The following is a 25,176-nucleotide window of genomic DNA, read 5'->3' as shown; positions in this document are numbered from 1 at the left end:
TCTCAGCAACAGTGAGATCCTGTTTCAAAATAAAAAGGGCTGGGAGTGTAGCCCTCCCCCATAAAAAAGGATGCGCACGGTTCTGAGGCCGCAGCTTCAGGACGTGCCATTTCTCAGGCAGCCTTAAACTCCCCCGCTAAACCTTCCATGGTATTTTCTGTAAAATATGATGCTATGTGCAAACATTTTACAAGAGGCTGGGGTACGGTGTCATTTATGTCTGCTGGGTTAGAGGTTTTCAGAGTAAGGAGGAGCGATCTGTGGCTGGCTAGGAAAGAGAGCTCTTCTTACAAATGAAACTATCAGCAAAAATTCCTCTTGGTTCAAAAATGACTAATCAAAGAAGATTTTACTTCTTTTTTGTGGTACTGGAGATGGAGCCCAGGGGCATTCTACCTTCGAGCTACACCCCCAGCCCTATTTTTTTATTCTTTATTTTGGAATAGGGTCTCACTGAGTTGCAGAGGGCCTCACTAAGTAGCTGAGGCTGGCCGCGAACCGCGATCCTCCTGTCTCAGCCTCCCAAATGCTGGGATTACAAGCGTGTGCCACCACGCCTGGCTAAGATCTTACTTTTGAAGTGCCAGCCATAATAGCAGTTTCATATATATATATATATAATATATAATATATATATTATATATATATTATATATATATATATTTTTAGTGTTACAGACTTTTATAGGAACATTATAAATACCACAATGAGTGTTCTGTGTAAACAGTGCCATAGTCTGTGTCCTGGGACCATACCACAGATACTGGCAGTGCTGTCTTTTAGAAAGAACACACTGAAGAGCTTTACATAATATAGTACCATTTATTACGTGTTACACATATGTGTTACGCAGTAACACATAATAAATGTGGTACTGGAGATGGAACCCAGGGGCATTCTATGAAATATAATAAGTTATATTTCATGTTAATATAATTAGTTGCATTTATGCTTATAATGTTCATGCTACTTATATTAAACAATACTTTCTATCTATTTGTAAATGATACAAATAATTACGTTAATTTACTTAATAGTATATTGATTATTAATATAATAATCAGGCCATATATTCGCTGATCAAAATTTCACTTAGAAGGGTAAAAACATTAAAAGAGATGTAAATATTTTTTTCACATTTTATTTGAATGTGTAACAAATAAATGCACATTTACCTTGCCAGTTGACGGAGAGCCAACGTCTTCCCTTGGCTGTTGTCTGTTGATTTGTGTATCGCCATCTTCCTTGCATAAATCACTTCCATAATGCATCTCTGGTGTTTGCCAGTTTTCCTTCTTGAAGTAGAAGCCAGGTTTTAATGAGGCTTTTTAAAACAATCTGGACACAGAAACCATATGAAATTTCCCTGCTTACTCCAAAATTTTAGAGTCAGCTTGACTATTCCCGATATGCTCTTTTTTAGTGACTTGGTTTTATCATTGTAGGATGGAAATCCTACTCCAGTGTAATTATAAAATAGCAAAATTTATACCTAAGATGTTTGGTGGTCTCCGTGGGCTGTGGAGAGTTAGCCTGAACTGGAAAAGAGAGGAGTAGAGTAGAAAGTTCCCAAATTTGTGCAGGTGTATCCTCCTGAGTTGCAAATGGGTCAGATAGACCCAAAGAAGTTCAACAAGCATTCTGATAAATGCACTGAAATTAAAACCATTGCCTACAGAATGTATAGTCTCACACTAGTCAGCCTGATTGTCTGCTAAAACAAGCAAGGGGGGAAAGTCGATGCTCTCCAGAGGATGATAACGGGATCTAGAGTTTGCCCATTCGACACGGACACTAAGGAAACACAGATCCAGGTGCGTGCGGCCAAATGTAATTCTTATGGGGAAAGACAACAGATGTCTTTGGTACCCAAGGTTACCAAAGATGGCTTCAGAGCAGCCCCTGTGCCCAGGCTCTGGGAGCAGGCTCAGGAAGTGAGTACACTTGAAGTGAACAGAAAGATAGACGTCCTCAGCAAAGACAGAAGAGGGTATATAAAGAAACCAAAGTGGTTTAAAGCTGAAAAATGCACTTGCTGAAATAAAAAGTCCCTGGGATATTCTCAGTTGTAAGATGAAAAAACAAAAGAGCCAGTAGACTTGTAGATCAAAAGCTTGAGAAAGACATTTTAAATCTGAATATATACACAAGTTAAAAGTAAAGGACGGCCAGGCGTGGTGGCGCACGCTTGTAATCCCCGCGCTTGGGAGGCGAAGACAGGAGGATCACGCAGGTTCGAAGCCAGCTGCGCTGGCTTAAGAGACCCTGTTTCCAAATTTTAAAAAAGTACAAAATAGGTCTGGGAGTGTAGCCCAGAGGTAGAAGGGCTTCCAGGAACCCCAGTACCACCAAAAAATAAAAAAAGAAAGGATGGATAAAGATATACCACACAAACATTAATTTTTAAAAAGCCATCTACCTACATTGTCATCAGACAAGGTGGATTTCAGTACAAGGGTTAGTAGTAGGGATAAGAATGTTACCTAATGATAAAAGGACTAATTCACCAAGACAACACAGGTGTTTGTATGTGTACTTAATACCAGTTTTGAATTGTGTGGATCAAAAACAGATAAGACTGCAAGGAGAAAAAGACAAAATCAAAGTATTTTTTGCAGCTTTATAACTTTTATTTGGCTTTCAGCATCCCTGCGGTAACTTTTCTGACACCTCCTTATAAATAATTTTTAACATCCAGTAATTGTTCGAATGAGTCACCAGAAACCGGCCAAAGAATAGTACCCAACGCTGTCCACCGACTTGATCTAACGGCTGCGTACGGGATTGTCCATCCGACAGGAGCAGAATAAAGGCCCTCTTCAACTGCACGTGAAATCCTCGCCAAGAGAAACCATTTTCTCAGCCACCAAAGAACCTTAACATATTTAAAAGAACAGAAACCATAGAGTATATCCTCTAACCCTAGGGAACTAAAGCAGAAATCAATCTCAGCAAGATACTTGGAAACCCCAGGTATTCCTAAATTAGTATTTAATCAGTATCGCTGGAACATTTCCCCAAAGGCACGTTCCTGGGCACGAGCAGGCTCATTTCCTGCACAGCGCTTCTTTCTGCAAACGTGATTTGGAGGACAAGTGAGACTCGGGGATAATCTCTTTGGTGCAAATGTCTTAGTGGGGGGAGGATAAGAATAGAAATAGAATGGGATTTGGGGCAAACTGGTTGTGCAGTGCCGAGGAAAACATTTTGCCTTCCTAAGCTTCATTTCCTTAGAGCAAAATATCAGTCACAATAGCGATACGGGTCTCCATACGCCTGCTTTGCCTGAGACGATGATGGCTTATTTTTCTACCAAACGCAGCGGTCGTGGGATGGGGCACCAGCCAGCCCAAGTCTGTCCCTTGCAGCCTGACTGTATCTGCCAGAGTTCACGGACCCTCCTCATCTCTGCACCCCGGGCCTCGACAGGTCGCACCCACCGCTGGTAGTGCGGTCCATAAGCACAAGAGTGCTTTATTTTCTCACTATCAAAGGACCCAAACATTCTTTTCTCCTTCCTTCCTTCCTTCCTTCCTTCCTTCCTTCCTTCCTTCCTTCCTTCTTTCCTTCCTTCCTTCCTTCCTTTTCTCTTTCTTTCTTCCTTTCTTTCCCTCCCTTCCTTCCTTCCTTTTCTCTCTTTCTTCCTTCCTTTCTTTCTTCCTTTCTCTCCCTCCCTTTCTTTCTTTCTTTCTTTCTTTCTTTCTTTCTTTCTTTCTTTCTTTCTTTCTTTCTTTGTACTGGGGATGGAACCCAGGGGCATTCTACCTCTGAGCTACACCTCCAGCCCTATTTTTTATTCTTTATTTTGAAACAGGGTCTCACCAAGTTGCAGAGGGCCTCACTAAGTAGCTGAGGCTGGCCTCCGACCTGCAATTCTCCCGTCCCAGTCTCCCAAGTACTGGGATTACAAGCGTGCTCCACCATGCCCTGTTCCCCAAACATTTTCACCAGTCAGTGTGTGTGTGTGTGTGTGTGTGTGTGTGTGTGTGTGAGAGAGAGAGAGAGAGAGAGAGAGAGAGAGAGAGAGAGAGAGAGAGAGAGAGAGAAATTCAGCCTCTGCAGGTTGAGACGTGACTGCAGCAGCAACCTCTCCACGCCATCATGTGATCACCGTTGCCTGGGAGGGAAACACCCCAGCCCTTCCTCCCCTGATGCCCTCCCGCCTGGGGCTAAGTGCTCTTCACTTAATGGCTTGACTCGAGGGTCCCTTGAGACTGGAGATGGCTCTCAGGCCTGTAACGTCAGAGCCTGCCCCTGCTTCAAACACTTCTCCATGACGAGAAAGAGGCCCTGAGAGTGGACTGCGTGTCCCTCGGTTTCTCACGCACCCCGGGGATGTCCTGACCTGGAGGAGCCTTAGAGGATGCCTGTCTAACTCAGGGCAGTGTGAAACTGATGCCGACTGCCCTGACTGTGGGCTGATGTTTGACACCTGGGAGATGCCACAAGACTCCGACCCGTCCCCCAGGCTTCTCTGGGTAACGATGTCATTTTTGTCCAGATATGGAAGAATGGAGAACAAGGATTTTAGAATTATAAGAGGAAGCCGGGCATGGTGGTGCACGCTTGTACTCCCAGGACTTGGGAGGCTGAGACAGGTAGATCTGAGTCCGAGGCCATCTCAACTACTTAGTGAAGCCCTCCACAACTTAGTGAGACCCTCTTCCAAAATAAAAAATAAAAAGTTCTAGCACAGCCGGGCGTAGTGGCACACGCTTGTAATCCCTGCGTTTGGGAGGCGGAGACAGGAGGATCGCGCAGGTTCGAAGCCAGCCACGCGCGCTGGCTTAGGAGACCCTGTTTCCAAATAAAAATATGAAAATAGGTCTGGGAGTGTAGCCCAGAGGTAGAAGGGCTTCCAGGAACCCCAGTACCAAAAAAAAAAAAAAAAAAAAAAAAAAAGTTCTAGCACACGCCCGGCTTCACAGTTGGGATTCTACTGTATAGCCAGCCACCTTACCACTTACAAAATTGTTATTTTTTCCTAGCACAGTTTGGAGAAAAAGGGAGAAGGCCGATTAGCACCAGAAAGGCGGAACTTCACAGACACGGGGGAATGTGGCACTGGTGTCTGTTCTTAGCACTGGAGGCCACCGGGGTCCTTCCTGGCACCCCTGTGCGGTTCACCGGGCGGAGGTGGAGATCGCCCCCCACTGGACGCAGAGTGAACTGCAGCGCGTGGATCCCACCTGGCTTTCTCCCTGGGTGGGCTCTGGAGGAGACAGGATTATCAAGGAAAGTGGAGGCTTTGCCTGGGCTCTCTCCTGTGGTTGGGAGGGCCCCAGGACACCTGTTGACCCCCTCTAGTCCAGTTCACAGAGGTATTATCGCTGCGGGATTATCACTTTGCTCTTCCTGGAATGTAATTCAGGAAACTCAGGGCCAGACAGTCCAGCGTGCTCTCTATATGAAACAAAACCCCAGAGAGGGAAGACAGTACTCAGGTTGAAAGGAGCTGCCCGTGGTGGGGCTGGGGACCGGCAGGACCGGCGCCCGCTGGGGTGGAGACGTCTAGACTGAAGGCCAGCAGGACCCAGGGCAGAGAGGCGCCATCACTGTGTAACCTCAGGAGACCCCGTGGTTTCCTGGGGCGCCCTCCTCATCTGTCAGCACAGGATAGGTGGATACCTTTTACTCCTTGGTGTGCTGTGAGGATTAAAGGCCACGCTTGCAATCCCAGTACTTGAGAGGCTGACACAGGAGGATCGCAGGTTTGCGGCCAGCCTCAGCTACTTAGGCCCTGTTTCAAAATAAAGAATAAAACAGGACTGGGGGTATAGCTGGGAGAAAGAATGCCCCTGAGTTCCATCCCCAGTACCATAACTAAAAGAAAAAAAGAAAAAGAAAAAGAAAAAAAAATGAAAGGCGTTCATGATACTTTTTTTTTCTGTACTGGAGATGGAACCCAGAGGAATTCTACTTCTGAGCTACACACCCAGCCCTATTTTTAAAAATTCTTTATTTTGGAACAGGGTCTCACTGAGTTGCAGAGGGCCTCACTAAGTAGCTGAGGCTGTCCGTGAACCGTGATCCTCCTGTCTCAGCCTCCCTAATGCTGGGATTACAAGTGTGCACCACCACGCCTGGCCATGAGATACTTTTAACACTTGGGCACACAGGGAGCTGTGGGGAGCACTCCCCGGGGTAAAGGCGAGGACAAGGTGGATGGCAGTGCTGATGATGGCCCCGGTGATGACCAGTGCCCCATCAGTGACGAGCCATCAGAGGGGCTGGGACACTGGCCGGGTGAGAGGTGGACAGCGGCAGGGAGGAGGCAGATGTTGTTTTCTGTTCTCCGGCGCTCCGTCCACAGACAGAACCCAGGAGAAGATGCATTTGTCAGGGGTTGTTTTCAAAGTTAATAATGGTTGCTAGTGAAGCTAGTGTGCGTCTTCTTACAGGATGGCGACAGAGTATTCACAAAGGAAACCTGGGTGGCCCTTACTGATACCTCTGCAGCCTTTTCTTCTATGCCCCATGGCTGACCAACCTTCTTTTGATTTATTTAGAAATATTAATCTCTGGCCGGGCGTGGTGGCACACGCTTGTAATCCCCGCGCTTGGGAGGCGGAGACAGGAGGATCGTGCAGGTTAGAAGCCAGCTATGCTGGCTTTAAGAGACCCTGTTTCCAAATAAAAATATAAAAATAGGTCTGGGAGTGTAGCTCGGAAGTAGAAGGGTTTCCGGGAACCCCAGTACCACCAAAAAGAAAGAAAGAAAGAAAGAAGAAATATTAATCTCTGCAATACAGTAACTGACAACTCTCACAGGCACATGGAATCATAGAATAGTAACGTTAAACGAGAGGCAGCCCTATGTAGGAGAGAAGCTATATGTTTGTTTAATACATGGTGCAACTTTTAAGAAATGCCCTGAGAGTAACGGAGAAGTGCGAGCTGGTCCTGCGCGGCTCCGTGGAGTTTAGCGCCCTCTTGTGTTCACACTGAAGCCAAGCACAGCTGGCTCGCTGTGATTTGTCAGTGGGTATTTGAAAATGCAAATCTTAATTAATGGGAGCAGTGGAATTGGATATGTTAAAAATGCTGTCGTCTTCAGAATCAAGCTCTAGGAGAAACTGAGAACATAACCTTCGCGTGTGTGTGTGTGTGTGTGTGTGTGTGTGTGTGTGATACTAGGAATTGAACCCAGGTACATTCTACCTCCAAGGTACTGGGGATGGAACCCCGGGGCATTCTAACTCCGAACGACACCCCCGGCCTTATTTTTTAATTCTTGATTTTGAAACAGGGTCTCACTGAGTTGCAAAGGGCCTCACTAAGTAACCGAGGCTGGCTTCGAACCTGCACAATCCTCTTGTCTCAGTCTCCCAAATGCTAGGATTACAAGCGTGCACCACCACACCCGGCTAAATTTATTTTTTATTTTGAAACAGGATTTCACTAGGTTTCTGAGAGTCTCACTACATTGCTGAGGCTGGTCTCAAACCTGCAATCCTCCTGTCTCAGCCTCCCAAGTCCCGGGATTAATGGTATGTGCTACCATGCCAGGCCATTAACTTAATTAATTTGTTTATTTTTGTGGTACTGAGAATTGAATACAGGGCATTCTACCTCCTAGTTACATCCCCACCCCTATTTTATTTTATTTATGGCACCGGGGATTGAACCCAGAGGCATTTTACCTCAGAGCTAGAGTCTTGGCCTGATTTGATTTCTTATTTGGAAACAGAGTCTCACTAAGTTTCAGAGAGCCTTGCTAAGTTGTTGAGGCTGGCTTTGAGCTTGTGATCCTCCTATCTCCGCCTCTCAAGTACTGGGATTACAAGTGTGCCACCACACTCAGCTTTCTTTTATTTTTTTACTTTGAAACATAATCTAGCTAAATTTGCTGAGGCCGACATTGAACCTGCAATCCTACAATGTTTGAGGGCTGGTTTTGAACCTGCAGTTCTCCTGTTTCAGCCTCCCAGGTACTGCGTGCACCACCATGCTCCACCCTAAATCAGTTATTATTTATTTATGTAGTGTTGGGGGTTGAATCTGGGGCACTCCATCTCCTATCTACACCCCTAGCCTATTTTATTTTTAAAATTTGCAACAGGGTCTCCCCTGTTTGCTGAGGGCCTTGCCGAGTTGCTGAGGCTGGCCTTGAACCTGCAATCCTCCTGTCTCAGCCTCTCGAGTACTGGGGCTAAAGGCCTGCGCCATCACGCCCAGCTCATAAACTTATTTTCTCTTTCATCCAACTCTCTCCGATTCTTTCCTGTCCTCATTTATTTCTGCCTTAGCTCCCAGATATGTTTGGTCTTATAATGTGCTTTACCATAAAAGAAATTTAAGCTAACTTTTTAGGCAGGCCTCCGGGAAGTATCTTCATATGTTAGCACTATAATAGGCTGCGGTATTGGTGGATGGATGGGACCAGAGGGAACGTAAGCACTCACCCCAGGTCAAGCAAGAGAAGAAAGCTGGGGGTTGGCGTTACTCTTCTGTGAACCCCCTTCCCAAGATGCCTTGTTTCCTGAAAAAGGATGGACAATCTAGCTGGGTACAAAGACCACGGACGTTGACAGCCATGGACTTGACACCTCCATTTCTATCGCCAGTTTCGCACGCTTGGACAGTTATTGAACCTTCTTGAGGTCTGATTTTCTATTCTGGAAAGCAATATGAACCCCCACCTCACGGGGTCGACGGGAGAACTAAACCAGGGATGCATGGGAAATTTTAACATGAGGTGAAATGTGGATTTAGATTTCACGTCAAATTTTTTAGAGAGCCCTAGGCAAATGTGAACTTGTTTATTTGCGTAGAGGTGCGGCCCCGAATGGTTCAGAGCGAGGAAAGAACGTCTTGTTCTAGTGACAAATCACTGAAAATCAGCGCGGTGGCTCTAGGCTCCCCGAGCAAGTGCTGAACCTGGAGCCCAAGTTGACTGTTTTTGTTTTTGATACTGGGGATGGAACCCAAGGGCATTCTATCTCCAAGCTACACCCCCCCCCAGCCCTAGTTTGTATTCCTTATTTTGAAACAGGGTCTCACTGAGTTGCAGAGGGCCTCACTAAGTAGCTGAGGCTGTCTGCGAACTGCGATCCTCCTGTCTCGGCCTCCTGAATGCTGGGATTCCAAGCGTGCGCCACCACGCCCAGCCCACAAGTTGACTTTTTTTTTTTTTTTTTTTTTTTTTTTTTTTTGGTGGTACTGGGGTTCCTGGAAGCCCGTCTACCTCCGGGATACACTCCCAGATTTATTTTTACATTTTTATTTGGAAACAGGGTCTCCTAAGCCAGCGCGTGCGACTGGCTTCGAACCTGCGCGATCCTCCTGTCTCTGCCTCCCAAGCGCGGGGATTCCAAGCGTGCGCCACCACGCCCAGCCCACAAGTTGGCATTTTAGAAAGCGGGGGGCTCACTGTGAAGAGCGGGACAGATTCACACGCACTTCCAGAATCCCATAATGACGACGGCAGCTGCTAACCAAAGAATAGGCCATTCATACCCTAGCTCAGTGTGACCATCCTGACAAATATCCAGGATTTACTGAACAGGATTCAATGCGTTTGTCAGTGGTCATGAAATTCTTACTGTCAGATACACAAATCACCGGTTAATCTGCACTGGGACTAAGGCCCTTATGGGCCCTGCCACCCCAGGGCCCGGCAGGCCCACCCGCTGCCTCTCACTCCCTGCGAGCCCAGCTCTGGGCAGCAGAAGGCCACGGTTAGGACAGAGGTGGGGCCTGGCAGCCCTGAAGTGGCTCAGTCCACAGAGCTCAAGGTACCAGGAAGGGCTGACAAGCTCAACTGGGCTTTCCCCTTGAGTGGTTGAATGGGGAGACACATCAGCTCGTCCAGACAGATGTAAGAAGACACGCAAAAAAGCAGACTGGAAGGGAAGCTGGCGTATTAGACTAGAGGGCCAACAGCCGCTGCTACAGGAGCAAACCTGGCCGTCTGGTTTCTACACTGCCTTAAACTGAGTGGGGCTATTCTTTGGGGCCTGTGGAAACCAGCTTCCCACATTCATTGACTGCTCTCTCTCTCTCTCTCTCTCTCTCTCTCTCTCTCTCTCTCTCTCTCTCAGACTGGGGATTGAACCCAGGGGTATTCTACCTCTGAGCCACACCCCCAGCCCATTTATTTATTTATTTATTTATTTATTTATTTATTTATATTTTTTTGCAGTAGTGGGGATGAAACCCAGGGGCATTCGACCTCCGAGCTACACCCCCAGTGCTATTTTTTATTCTTTATTTTGAAACAGGGTCACACTGAGTTGCAAAGGGCCTCACTAAGTAGCTGAGGCTGTCCATGAACCGTGATCCTCCTGTCTCAGCCTCCCAAATGCTAGGATTAAAAGCATGCACCACCACACCTGGCTTATTCTTTTGTTCTGAAATAGGGTCTCACTAGGTTGCTGAGAGTTTCACTAAGTTGCTGAGGCTGGTCACCAACCTGGGATCCTCCTGTCTCAGCTTCCCAAGTAATGGGACTATAGGCATGTGCTACTACGCCTGGCTTTCTTCTCTTTCTTTCTTTCTTTCTTCCTTTCTTTCTTTCTTTCTGTACTGGGGATGGAACCCAGGGGCTTCCTTTAGGCTATACTTCCATACATATTTTGTATTTTGTTTGGAAACAGGGCCTCACTAAGTTCTGGAGGGACTCACTAAGTGGCTGATGCTGGCTTTGAGCCTGCAATTCTCCTGTCTCCGCCTCCCAAGTACTAGGATTATAAGCATGTGTCACCATACCAGGCTCTTTTCTTCTGCTTTTTTTTAATAAGCCCTGATTTCTTGAAGGAGTCTAAGCTCTCTGGTTTATGTACTCAAATAAAAATTAAAGGGGGAGTATCTGGCATCACAGAGCTGTAGGTGGAAAGATCATGTATATTAATTCATGGGAAATTTGTTAGTTTCCCACTCCCAAGCAGTATATTGAGTATTTGGGATACTAAGATAAATAGAACATAGCCTGTGAAGGGTCCGAGAATCGCCCACCAACCCAAATAACGAAGGACTCACAAGAGATGTAAAATGCAAGTGAGGTTTATTATGCTGCAGCTCTGTTCTGGCTAGCCAGGGGTCGTGACCAAGACACTAAATGGTTGAGGTTTCGACCCAGAGCTCACTCCAAGGTCTGAATTTATAGCCCCAGGAGGGAGTGGTTACACATGTCAGAGCCCACCAAAAGTCCGAGCCCGCCAACCTTAGAATACAACCAATCAGATACAAGGACAAACAAGTACAACCAATAATTTTAAAACATGCATCCACACACGTCAGAGCCTGCTAAAGACTGCTCATCTCTCTTATGGTATGTGCTCCTTCCCTAGGGCTGCCTTTCCCACCCACCTTGGCTGGGCCAGGCTTATCTCTGCACTGAGGAATCTGCCTGGAGAGCAGATTAGCATGGCCTTGTTCCCCAGGCCAGAGGGGGAGTGCTGATCTGGCTCAGAAATATGGGGATCGGGGCCCATGTTGCTTGCAGTTGTGGGAGCAGCACAGGGAGGACAAAGACCTTGGCCGGCAAGCTGGAGATTAGAGGCTTTGACCTTGTGGGTCCCCTACCCTGGTTCTTGAATCCTGCAACCTGGGCAGCTGGGCTTACGGATCTTCATTCTGTTTCTAATCCTACTTTACTTCTATATCTTAACTCTATATTCTAATATCTTATTTCTAATCCTAATATGGGAGAAGACTTCTCTAGTTAACTTCTCATGCTGGCGGGGGGGGGGGGGGGAGCGCTTCTTCCAGCCTGCTTTCCAGCACTCCTACAGCCTGTGCCCTCCCGGAGTTCAGGGACTCCACTAGAAAGTGGATGATGAGATGCCGGGGAAGGACGGGGTTTGAAGAGACGTCTAACATCCACAGTTACCAATCGTTAATGTTGGGCAAGATTATGGCCTAATGATTCCATCCGGGTGGAGGAGGCTCAAGTCATATAATTTACTGTCTCTTTCTACTCCCTTATTCTATTCCCTTTGTAGATTTAGGAAGATTTAAAATAGATGTGTACAGACTAAAACTTCTTTTCTTCCTCCTGGGAGCCCAGGAAACCAAGTCTAACTGTGAGGCACTGCCCTGCCTGCGGGCACCTGTCTGTCCACTCTGGCGGTCAGCGAGCCGGCCTACGGGGCCCTTGCTGAGTTTTCCAGCTTCACTTCGAGCAGGAAGTTCAGTGATCTTTACTTTCCCATCTGCCTTGTGCCCTGTTCTCTTTGTTTCATTTTGCTAAGAACCTATGTGGGGAAGAGAGATCATGGTTTGATTCCCTGTGAGGACACTGTACCAGTATATGGAACAGCCTAGGAAGATTTGGGAAAGCTATGATTATTAATATATTTCAAAAATTGGGTGAGGGGCAAATCTGTGCAAGGACTTGGTTTCTGCCTAAAAGCAGGCAACTAACCTAGCTAAAGGTGATTAACAAGTCCATAGGAGAGGAGATCTAGGCCTTTCTCTATCTAAAGACAGATCTACATGATTAGATAAGCTAGCTAAGATGGTAGGAGGGGTCGACCTTCATGAAAGGAGACACCTTGCCACGCCTTGTAGGTAGAGGTACCTTAATAAGGGGAGGCACCTTACAGGGACGTTCACCAGGTCAGAGTCACGCAAATAAGACGGAGGTCATGGGTATAAAAAGTCCGGTCCACGTGCTGTATCTTGGGGGTGGTGAATTGGACCGGACCACCCTCCCCCCATGCCATTCTGCTACATGGGCTGTAACTATACTTTAATGTATTTCTATCTTTTTAATAAACTTCTTTAAATCTTCAGCAACTGTCCAAGCTATGCATATTTATTCTTAGCTTAGGACAAGAACCCACGGTTTTATTTCTGTTTTTGGTCATTTTGGGTTTTGTTATGGGTTGGGGGAAAGTGTGTCTGGGACCCTAGCAGGGGTTCTCTGGGAACAGTTTCCCCACAACCATACTCTCTCAATCCATAACAGACACCACCCTGATATTCCACAGGGAGGTTTTGAAGACCATATGGCCTTCAAACCCTGTGTTCTAGACTACTGGTAGAACTGGATCAAAGCTCATATTTGGCCTGGCCAGCAATATAGGACTGAAGGTCTGGGTAAACACTGAGCTGGGTCAATTATATTTTCTAACTGAAACCAAAAGGTATTTCCCAGTTTGCAGCAGGGCAAAAAGAAGTGTGGGATTGTAACTGAATCCCGTCCCCAAAATGGTTTTGCTTGAGAGACAAGACCCCTCAACTCCGGCAATTCCAAGCTGCCTTCTTGAACCTTCATGACCTCCCATGGCTGTGTATGGGAGACAGTTCTCCACCATCTCATGTGTCTACTCATGTTTTCAAGGATATTTATAATGAATAGCCTTGGAAGATCTATCTATCTATCTATCATCTATCTATCTATCTATCTATCATCTATCTATCTATCTATCATCTATTTAATCTACCACCTCATCTATGGGTTACCTTTGAATTCCTTTTTTGTGTCTCTCTGAAACAAAGGGTGGATTTGTTTACTCTTCCATTTATATGTCTCCCATGGAACAAAGGTCAGTCAGGCTTCAAACCATTGTAAAAGATTTGGGATCCCTATGCTCTGGGCTCCTCCTAGTGTAGCCACACCCTCAGCACAAGCAGGCATCATCTGTCTCTCTTTGTGTTGCCCCCTGGGCATGGCGTTGAGGAAGTGACACAAAAAAACACTAATACTCTACCTTCTGTTGCTGTAGCAATTAAAAGTTATCTTTTAGCTGGGCGTGGTGGCGCAGGCTTGTAATCCCAGCGCTTGGGAGGCTGAGACAGGAGGATGGCGCAGGTTTGAAGCTAGATTCACTGGCTTGAGAGACATCCCTGCTTTCCTGTGAACTGAAAAGTTGGACTGGGTTGGGGCACCTGATTTTTCTAAGGCCAAGGGTAGAGATATTAGACCTCCACTTTTGGGACATTCTGCTGGAGAGCCAGCTCGGGGGGCAATTGTTTCAACTGGCAGGACCCTTAGAAAATGACCACAGCTGGCCTGTATTTTCTTGTATCTAATACAGGCCTTGGTGCTAACGTGCCTGACCAACCTAAGGGTGGAGAATAGAGAGCAAGCTCGTGCCTCGGGCAGGATGTGTACAGAGAGCGCCTGGCAGACGCACCTGACCTGTAGTTTTGGTGAAAACCAGTGCAAAAAGCCCGCCTTCCTTACCTTATCTTGAGAGACACTAGGCTGGAACTGGGTAAAAAAGGACAGGCCCTATCACCTCCCACTAAGCGTGGCTCCCTCCCTTCCTTCCTTCCTTTCCTGCCTTCTCTTTCTCCTTCCTTCCTTTTTTTTTTTTTTTTTTTCAGTACTGGGGATGGAACCCAGGGCGATTCTACCTCCAAGCTACACCCCCAGCCCTGTTTTTTTATTCTTGATTTTGAAACAGGGTCTCACTGAGTTGCAAAGGGCCTCACTAAGTAGCTGAGGCTGTCCTGGAACCGCGATCCTCCTGTCTCAGCTTCCCAGATGCTGGGATTACAAGCATGTGCCACCATGTCCAGCTTGACAGCTCTTTCAATATCTTAACCTAGTCTGATTCAGGATACCCACCAGTTAAGTCTCTCCCACAGCTCCCCTCCCAACCCACCTTGGACATGCATGCTCCCCAGTGTATTAGGCTAGCATGGCAATTTTTTCTTATATCATTCATGCCCCATCTAAGAAGTATTTGAGCGCCGATGTCCCAGAGTCAACAGTAACAGTAGAACTGAATAATGTTCAAAATAAGTTAGCAATGCACCGTGACAGGGCAGGTCACAGGAGGGCTAGATTTTTTTTGTTTTTTTGTTTTTTTGTTTTTTTTCAGTTAAGAGCCCTCTGAGTCACACCCTGCTATGACCTAGATTGAATTTCCTGATAAATCCTCTTGGGAGAGAGTGGAGGCTGCAACCAACCTCCTGAATATCACCCACTGTTGCTGCCTCTAATACACACTCCTATCTTAGATCGGTCTCCTTTCTTGTTGAGATTACCTTTAAGGTTTAGAAGTTGGGTAGGGCCCGCATTATCCAGGAAAAAAGGTACTAAAACCTTTGTCTTGTCTGGCATAGTGCATGCCTGTAATCCCAGTATTTGGGAGGACTGCAGGTTCATGGTCAGCCTCAGCAACTTATCAAGGCCCCTCAGCAATTTAGCAAGACTGTTTCAGAATAAAAAATAAACAGGGCTGAGGGTGTAGCTAGGGTGTTGGTACTGGGTTCAACCGCCAGTACAAACAATACAAAAAACCAAGTTACTGGAAAAACTAGACATGCTTAAAAGATGAGTGTATGAAAGCTAGGTGCCCATTTTATCCTTGACCACAAGTCTCAGACCCCCATCGCACCCCTTAGAAAAAGCTCTTAAAGGAAACGGAGCTGAGGGAGGTTGGAGTCGGTGCCTCTTGGCTCATGTCACCCATGAGGTGTCACTGGATGGATGAGACATCACTAGACTTAGGTGTGATGGATGTAAATCTCGACCCCTAGGTACTTCTCAACCACGGAACTTCTTGTTCGCTCCAACTGGAAGAATCCTGTCGGCAAGTGTCCTCAGCCCTCCACGGGTTTGTCCAACTGTTAGGCAATTTGACAACCTGGCCCATCGGGTTCAAAAATAGCTAACATTTGAGTGTTTACTCGGGGCCAGACAACGTTCTTCTGTTTACCACAACCCTAAGGGCCAAGAAAGTGTCACTTTATAGATGAAGGTACAGAAAGGTGAATGCACCTGATCTTGTTAAGCATGGTCAGCAGACAGCTCAGACCTTGGGGCTGTCTTCCTCCAACATTCACCAGTAAACAGGATAAATAAATACTTTTCATCTTACTGACAACCTAGTGCGCTCAACTCGGTGCAGACGACAGAAATCTACTCATCCCCTCCCGGTGGTGGACAGTGTGGAATTGCCAGGGCTGCAGAGCACACAGGACTAGAGAAAGCAAAGTTCTTCTAAGGGAAGGCAGTGTGCGAGTGTCCTGTGAAGAGGCTGATACGAAAGGCAGGCATCAGCATGATGCCACCAAGTACCGCATCTGGCCTTAGGCAGGAACAGCTTCTGAGTGTTTCTGTATCTGCTAAATAGGAGCAATGCTTGTCTCAGGCCTTAGGAGGTGGCGAGGAGAAACTGAGATGGGAACGTGCCTAGAACTACAAGGCAAACTCAATGATGAGACTAGAGTCTGGGAAAACTTTCAGGCTGAAGCGTGCATTGGATGACTAAGATTATTATATGCGTGTTTTTGTGGTAACTACGTGAATGTGTAACTAATGTTTTTAAACCAAGGCAAGTGAGAAAACGAGAGTGAAAGGTACCAGATGTCATCAAGATGATCTGTCAACAGGACGTAGGGGATCGTTCACTACGTGACTTTTGGAAAACACAGATGTGAAATTATATCCCTCAATGCTTACCAGTTAACTTTTACACCAGTCATTTTGTGTGTGCGTGGTACTGGTCATTGCACCTAGGGGTCTTCTACCTGAGTGATACCCTCAACTCTATCTTATTTTTAAAAATTTGAAACAAGAACTAAGTTGCTGACGGCCTAACTAAATTGCTGAGGCTGGAATTACAGGTGTGCACCTCCATGATCAGTTTAATGAATTTTTTGAGGTAGGAATTAGTCTTATTCTTCAAATGATAAAAATGAGATTGTGTTACTCAGAGATTACCAAAGCAACTCTTTTTTTGTGGGTCTGGGGATGGAACCCAGAGGCATTCTACCTCTGAGCTACACCCCCAGCCCTATTTTTTATTCTTTATTTTGAAACAGGGTCTCACTGAGTTGCAAAGGGCCTCCATAAGTAGCTGAGGCTGGCTTCAAACCTGCGTGATCTCCTGTTTCAGCCTCCCGAATGCTGGGATTACACGTGTGCTCCACCACACCTGGCCAAAGTAAAACTCTTAAACCAGGGGCCAAGAAACTTTTTCTTGAAGTGCCACATAGTAAAAGATTTTAGGTTTTGTGGGTCAGTTTCTGTTGCAACTAACAAATTCTAATGTTGTAACCCAAAAGCAGGCCTAGGCAATACATGACTGTTTCAAGAAAGTTTCACTTAGAAAAACACTTGTGGTCCAATTGGGCCACGTACTGAAGTTTTTCTGATAGCAGGCCCAGCCTTCTCTGTACCACACCACAGGTCACACAACTAGTCCAAATAGTTCTTTCTCACATACTCAAGCTAGACACATTTAAATGTTTAAGTTAAAAATGTTAAAGTCAAGGTGAGCTCATGGCACGCACCTGTAATCCCAGTACTTGGGAAACTGAGACAGGAGGATTGCTAGTTCAAGACCAACCTCAGCAGTTTAGCTAGAGCCTGTTTCAAAATTAAAAATAGCTTGGAGGTAGAAATGTCTCTGGGTTCAACTTTCAGTAGCCAAAAAAAAAGCTATAGTCAACAGGTTTATGTAGATACATATTAAATATGAACTCAATGGGAATATAGCTACATTTTTAACAAATAGAAGGAAAAACAAATAGGAATTAAGTTCATTTCTGTCTGGGACTGGTAGATTTGGACTAAGACCAACTGAAGTCAGACTCTTCGCTCTGACCTATGTATGCCTCGCTCACGTTAACCTCACCTTTCACCTCTTCAGTGGTGAGTGGATGGTAGGCTCCAACATCCTCCGGCTTTCTTTGTGTGTGGTGCTGGGAATGGAACCCAGGGGCATCCCACCTCCGAGCTAAACACCTAGCCCGATTTTTTATTCTTTATTTTGAAACAGGGTCTCACTATGTTACAGAGGGCCTAAGTAGCTGAGGCTGGCGGTGAACCTCGATCCTCCTGTCTCAGCCTCCCAAGTACTGGGATCACAAGTGTGCGCCACCATGCCCGGCTATGCTCAGACTTTGAGACACATTCTAGACATAGCTCTAACAATTCAGTCCATCTCTTTCTCTTTTTGCTAGGCCATTTCTAAAAACTATGAACAACCTCTCCACTATTACGAGTCCTGTCTGTTGTATATTTTTATGTATAGCAAGCTGTATTTTATTTGTTGATAATACACAGGGAGATTGTCAATGAAGTTTCTCCTAAGAACCAGAACATTTACTTATGGAGAAATAAGTCAATTTATTTAGCTCTGAGAAACAGGAGATAGCCTTAGAGTATGACTAGTTTCTTGGAGTACCCCGACCTCTAACTTAGATATCTGAGTTATTAAGTGTAAATCTGATGCTTTGTGTTATACTCTAAGGGCAATGGTCAGTCTGAGACAAAAAACGCCAAAGCAGCACATCAGTTCATACCTGAGTGCTGACCACCGGTCACTGGAAAGGTGTATTTGTTTGCTGTCGGATAAAAGCTTTGCTATGTGAACTACATAGCTCATTCCATGCTCAGCAACGTCTTTTTGGCTTTCAAAACATTCTAACAGTGAGAGTCAAAAAAACCCATCACTAGAAATGAGTAAGAGAATTGGTTTTAGATCACTTTTGTCTGCCTTTGACCAATATGAAATAGTGTAGAGCATTTAATTACGGAGGGCCATTCCCTGATTAGGCCTCTTCCATGGGAGCCAACATGGATTCCATTATATCCTTCACAATTTCAATCTTCAAACAATATGTCTATAAAAAAAAAGTGCAGCCAGGCGTGGTGGCTCACACTTGTAATCCCAGCATTTGAGGGGCTGAAACAGGAGGATCATGGATCGTGGCCAGCCTCAGCTACTTAGTGAGGCTTTACAACTCAGTGAGACCCTGTTTCAAAATAAAGAATAAAAATAGGACTGGGGGTGTAGCTTGAAGGTAAAATAGCTCTGGGTTCCATCCCCAGCACTGCCAAAAAAAAAAAAAAAAAGGCAGGAGGTTGACAAGAAGGTATGTCTCTAGCTACCACCAAAATGTTTACCGACCTAAAATAAACTGCCAAAAAATGAAACATGGGAAAATAAAGAATAACAGGTTTAGGAAAAGGGCCTAGTGTGTTCAAATGGGTGTATACTATGCTTGTAAGAATCCCAGATGACCTATACCATCAACACAACAGCCACTAGCCATTTGTGGCTGTGGAAATTTAAAGCATTTCCATTGCATCGCAATGTAAAAGTTCAGTTCTGCAGTCACAATATATACAGTTCAGGGGCCTAATAGTCACATATGCTTAGTGGACAGGATATTACAGAATGTTCTAGATTGAAATCTAGACTATGGGTGGCACTTGGAAGAAATATACTTTTTTTTTTTTTTGCAGGTCTGGGGATAGAACACAGGGGCATTTGACCTCCGAGCTACACCCCCAGACCTATTTTTTATTCTTTATTTTGAAACCGGGTCTCACTAAGCAGCTGGGGCTGTCCACGAACTGCGATCCTCCGGTCTCAGCCTCCCGAATGCTGGGATTACAAGCGGGCGCCACCACGCCCGGCTAGAAATATACTTTTAATATAGCCTTCGATTTAATATACCCCTTTTGATTCCAGTCCTCTACCCACCTACCAGGGAGAACTAGGAATAGACAGGTAAGTGGTAGAGTTCTACCTTTTCTGTCCCAGTCTCCTGAAGAGTACATGCCCTACACCTAGGAATGCCCTTTTCTGCATTAGTTACAGTATCATTTACAGTTTAAACCATTAGAAGCATTTTACTTGATTCTAATTGGCATAGAATATATAGCAGGTACCTATTTATGTCAACACAGGCCTTAGCTGACAGAAAGCACAGATGTAAGAAAATGTCTTAAACTTCAAAAAATTAACTTAGCTGCAGTTCATATTGTAGTCAAATACGTTCTAGGGGTGAATTAGTGTTAAACGTCCAGTTTAGGTTGTCCTGGAGGCCCAAGGTAACACACCCAGCATCACAACTAACACCACTGCTCCGCTGTCATTTAGGAATACTGTACTTTTTAACCAAGAATGTTTTGACATCAGTCATTAAATCAAGCACAATCAAAATAACATGATCTGTGAAGTTTTTAATTATGTGAAGTCTTATGGTCACATAATTTACAAATTTGAGCTGATGGTGTTATCTCTTCTGCTTTCATCCTTCCATACAATTGGCAAAAAGCACCACTACCAATCACACATAACAGTTGTTCCATAGTTTTTTTGTTTTAGAATAGCTGTTTAAAGACAATCCTGAATTATAACTTAGGCTGACTTAGGAAGAATTTAAAAGTAAAGTCTAACTTGCTATTGTAACATGCTGACTTTTAAAAGCACCTGAACTTACATATCAACTGTAAAATGTGAGAAGTGTTAAATACTCTTTTATTTGATTTTATACATAAAACACACTAAAATGCCTTTCCGTAGGTAAAAGGCAGCATTTTGGATACAGGAAATTCTAATTAAATTGGTATAGTTAACAAAAATATAAAGCAGACATTGCTTCCTTATTTTCAACCATTGCCTAAAACACAAAGTGAATGAGAGTCAAGTCTTGCTTCGTTCTGATAGTAAAGGAATCTCTCCAGTATTTTTAACATATTCACACAACCAGTTACATAAATCTAAATATAAAACCAATATTCAAAGGTTTGGAGATGGCATTCCTCACTTTTATGAAAAGCTGAACATTACTAATAATGTCCAGCCATCTCTTTGGAAAGGGAAAACAGTGAGAGCACTGGCTTAACTGGAATGACTCTCAAAACGGGGAAAAACAAAAACAAAGAATATATTCATTTAACCACAAGCCAATTTTACTTAAATCAGGACTGTCCAACAAAAATAGTCTGCCAGCCATTCATGATCCGAATTCTGGTGTATGGGATCAATTAAATTATAGTACACATAAAAAAGCCACGAGACATTTTGTTTTGTAATAAATAAGGCAGTGGCTATTACTCGTTGGTAGCTTTCTTGAGGTAAGCTATTAGGTCTGCCCTTTCTCCCTTCTTCTTAATGCCAGCGAAGATCATTTTTGTTCCAGGGATGTACTTTTTGGGGTTCTCCAAATACTCCATCAGTGTATCCTCGCCCCAGGTGATGCCTAGACAAAAAGGGGGACACTGGTTAAGTATTTCACACCTCTGACAGCGGTTCACCGTGGGTTACATTCATGGAATCTGTGCTGCGTTATCGAACTGCCCTCCCCTTACCTTTGTTCTTGTTGGCGTCTGTGTAAGAGAATCCAGCAGCCTGACCTGTCTTTCGCCCGAACAGACCATGGAGATTTGGCCCAGTCTTGTGCTTGCCTCCCTTTTCCACAGTGTGGCACTGGGCACACTTCTGAACAAAAATCTTCTTGCCTTTCTCAACATCACCCATTTTTAACTCTAAAAAACAAAAGATCCAAAAGTACTAATTTTTTTCTCGAAGTGAACCAATGGGCACCAAAACGTCACTGAACTGCCGCTCTACTAAACACCAGGACGCACCTCGGTCGACCTAGTACACCCACCACGCTCCTTAGTGCCGAAACCACTCGTTAGGGGGCCTCCTCAATTATGTACCTGTGTGCAGTGGCAGGACGTTAACGTCCAAAAACCGAAGTGGGGACATTTACAAGATGAGGTCAAGGTCAAAAAGTCACCAACCTGCAGCTGGATCGCTACTGCGTTAAACCCCAAACACTAGAACCCCAACTTCTAAAAAGGCGCAGGTATTTATTTGTGCCACGTTTTCAAGCCACTTATCGCTGAGGACAAGGCAAAACACAACTAGCTCTCCAGTCCGCTTAGGTCACACGTGCACCTCCAGCCACTCCGCCCGGCTTGCGGAGCCCAGAGGTGGAGGACGGGTGGGCAGACAGTCCACCCTCCACAGGAGACCTCGGGGGCACGAGTCCCCGTCCAGGTCCACGTCCAGGAGGCTGATGGAGCCCACCCTTCCGGGCCGCCTGGGCCGATGGCGGGAGTCCCGGCCGCCAGGCCCCCCCCAGGCCTCCGCACGCCCCCAGGGTCGGCGGCCCTCCGCCATGCGCCCACAGCCCGGGTCCTGCTCCCCGCCGAGCCCCGGCCCGCCAGGCCCTCGCGCTCCGGGGTCCCCGGGCGGCCTCGCCCGCCCGCAGTGCGGCCCCCGGCCCTGCCGCCCACCTGCTGAGCCCCCGCGCTCACCGCTCTCTCGTCGCTGGCGCAGCGAAGGTGGCCGCTCGCAAGCCGGACGTCCCCTCTACCCCAAGGACACGCCGGTCCGCGCCTATGTACCGGTGTTGGTGCAACCGCACTCGCTCTGACCTCCCGCGGCCCGAGCTGGCGGATACGCGGTGACGTAGCGGCTTCTGATTGGCTACAGCCTCCAGGGCCCGCGCCAGCCAGAGCGCGCGCATGCGTGCTAGCAGGGTAGGGTGCGCCGCGCGTGTGCCCTTCTTCTCCAGGGCCCTCTGGCTCGCCGGGTACATCTCCGCTGACGTCACTCTCCGGCCCGCGTGCGCCTGCGCGGGTGACGTCAGGGAGGGGCGGGGACTTCTGACGCACAGAGGGCGTTCTGCTACCTAGGGAACGGCTCCTGCGCGCGGTGCTCCCTGGAGCTTTGGGCGCGTGGCTGTGTCTCCGCCCGCAGGGAGTCGCCGTGGCTGTGACTCACCTAGAGGTCTCCTGGCTGCCCTCCCGTCAGCTGGCGACCTTCACCCAGACTCGGTCACACCCGCCATTACGGCGCCAGCTGTACCTCGAAGGAGAGCCAGACCCTGGAAACGGAATTATAAGTGATGGAAAGGAGCTCCTGGCCTTGTTTCTGTTTCGCTTTTACTTTAACTTTTTTTTTTAATTTTGTACTATGGATTGAACTCACGGAAAGTCTCCCTCTAACCCCTGTTCATTCTGTTTCCTTGATTTATTTCTAGGTTGCAGAGGAGCCCGTTAAGTCGTCGAGGCTGGCCTCGAACCCACGATCCTCCTGTTTCAGTCTTCCAAATACTGGGATCACGGGCATGGGCCACTATACCCGACTTCAGTCTATTACTTTTATTATATTTTGCTACTAGGGGTTGAACCCAGGGAAGGTCTACCTCTGAAATACACTCCTATCCCTTTTTATTTTTTATTGAAACAGGGTCTCGCTGCCAGGTGCGGTGGCCCAAACTTGTAATCCCAGTACTTGGGAGGCTGAGACAGGACGATCCCAAATTTGCATCGAGCCTCATCTCCTTAGGCCCTTCACAACTTAGATCCTGCTTCAAAATAAAGCAGAAAAAATCGGACTGGGAGTGTAACTTGGAGGTAGAATGCCTCTGGGTTCAATCCCCAGTGTCAAAGTGGGGGTGAGGAGGAGAAAGAAAGAAAAAACAAACAGGGTCTCTCCAAATTGCTGACACTGGCCTTGAACCTGGGATCCTCCTGTCTCAGCCCCTAAATATTGGGATTATAAGCATGCCGCCAACACATTTTGCTTATTATTATTATTATTATTATTATTATTATTATTATTAATTACGGTACTGGGGATGAAACCCAGGGACATTCTACTTCTGAGCTACAGCCCCAGCCCTAGTTTTTATTCTTTATTTGGAAACAGAGTCTCACTGAGTTGTAAAGGACCTCACTAAGTAGCCGAGGCTGTCCTCTAACCGGGATCCTCCTGTCTCAGCCTCCTGAATGCTGGGATTACAAGCATGCGCCCCCCTATTATTTTTAGAGCTATCTTCCTCCAGCTGTCCTGAGGATGGGCAGCCCAGTCCTGGGGAAGATGCTGTAGTTGGCAGTAGACAAAAGGCTTATCCCTCTGGCTCTTTATCAGCCGGTCTCTCTTCTGCTGACCACCCCCTTTCCCTCACCTTTGTGTGCAGAACGAACAGGTACAAGGCGCAGGCAAGCATTTAGGAAGAAACCTCATTTTAGGTGGTTAGAGAATCCTTGGAAATCTAAAGGATGTACCTACCTCCTTTCTGGACATATCAGAATTGCAGGGTTTATTACCACAGCTTCCAGTTATACTTTAAAACTAGCTCCCCTTCCTGACACGCTCGGTTCTGTCCTGGGAGTTTTCTTCTTGACTCTCTGCCCCTGCAAATTCAGCCCTGAATTTTGGGTTAATTCTTTTTGCTTTTTGTATTCTGTATAACCTTACTGTATTCGGTCAGTCTAGTGTTTTTGCGTGCGTGTTTATGCGCCACGCACTTCTGTAGGTAGCTGGAGTAAATCCGTGAGGATTCTCCCTGGCAGAGCTCACATTGTTTCACTGTTCTTCCTACCCACCATTTAAGCAGTAGATATTAGGAGATTGACCTAAATGACCTTAGATCCCTTCCAAGCCACTGGCCCCTTGGTTTCTTCTCTAGACCCTTCACTATCTGCCGAGAATTGACTCCAGGCCACCTCTCTCACCTTGGATACCAAAATCTTATAGTCCCTCCTATAAGACAATACGGAGTGTAATGTGTATTCCTGTAATCCCAGTACTTGAGAGGCTGAGACAGGAGGATTGCAGGTATGACACTCACCTCAGCAACTTAGGTTTTCAGCAACTTAGCGAGACCCTGTTTCTTTGATATAAAATAAAATAGGGCTGAAGGTGTAGCTTGGAGTTAGAATGCCCCTGGTTCAATCCCAGTACCACAAAGATAAATAAAGCATCTAAGAACATGGTCACTGTAGAAAAGGGATTGGTTGCCTTTGAAACATTGTATAATTATTAGGAAGGAATTTAAGACAATGCAATGAACAGTTTTCTTGAGTCTAGGTGACCTTAAGTGCCTGACCACATTTGGAACACTGTTGTTTAATAGAGTGGTAACTATTTTGTTTTTCCTCAGGGCAACAAAAAAAGTGTTATTGCTCATTAGGATGAAGACAATTTTAACAAATGATTGCCTGCTATAGGTTGAGTGGTTGTATATGATTTGTCCCTCCGGGAATTTGTGTATTGGAAACCTGCTCCCAATGTAACAGAATTGAAAGGTGGCGGGATGTCTAAGAGGTGGGGCCTAGTGGGCAGCGACTGATAAGAGGCAGGCTCAAGAGGATGGGAGGGAACAGAGAGGCAGGTAGAAGGTTTTATTCATATTTTAATGATTGGGTTGGATTATGGATTAGTTTTCCCCCCATTTTCATTGTAAAATACACATACATCTAGCATAAAATTTGCTATCTTAACTTTTTATGTGCCTTTTAGTGACCTTTAAGAACATTTGTATTAGCCGGGTGTGGTGTTGCACGCTTGTCATCCCAGCATTCCGGAGGCTGAGACTGGAGGAGCATGGTTCAAGGCCAGCCTCAGCTACTTAGTGAGGCTCTTTGCAACTCAGTGAGGCCCTATTTCAAAATAACGAATAAAACCGGGCGTGGTGGCGCACGCTTGTAATCCCCGCGCTTGGGAGGCTGAGACA

General features: G+C 46.1%; 1 protein-coding gene across 1 annotated transcript; it reads right to left on the bottom strand.

Annotated features, from left to right (window-relative positions):
* Positions 1-20,752: 20,752 nt before the first annotated feature.
* CYCS (cytochrome c, somatic) lies at positions 20,753-21,179 on the bottom strand (the record flags this gene model as incomplete). The annotated part of the gene is made up of 2 exons (XM_080701529.1): positions 20,753-20,901; positions 21,011-21,179. 2 exons carry the CDS (start codon positions 21,177-21,179, stop codon positions 20,753-20,755), a joined length of 318 nt encoding a protein of 105 aa, XP_080557655.1.
* Between the last annotated feature and the right edge of the window lie 3,997 nt (positions 21,180-25,176).

Source organism: Muscardinus avellanarius (assembly GCF_963383645.1).
Source record: "Muscardinus avellanarius genome assembly, chromosome: 9".
Classification (NCBI taxonomy): Eukaryota; Metazoa; Chordata; class Mammalia; order Rodentia; family Gliridae; genus Muscardinus; species Muscardinus avellanarius.
This window is presented reverse-complemented; position numbering and strand designations above follow the sequence as displayed.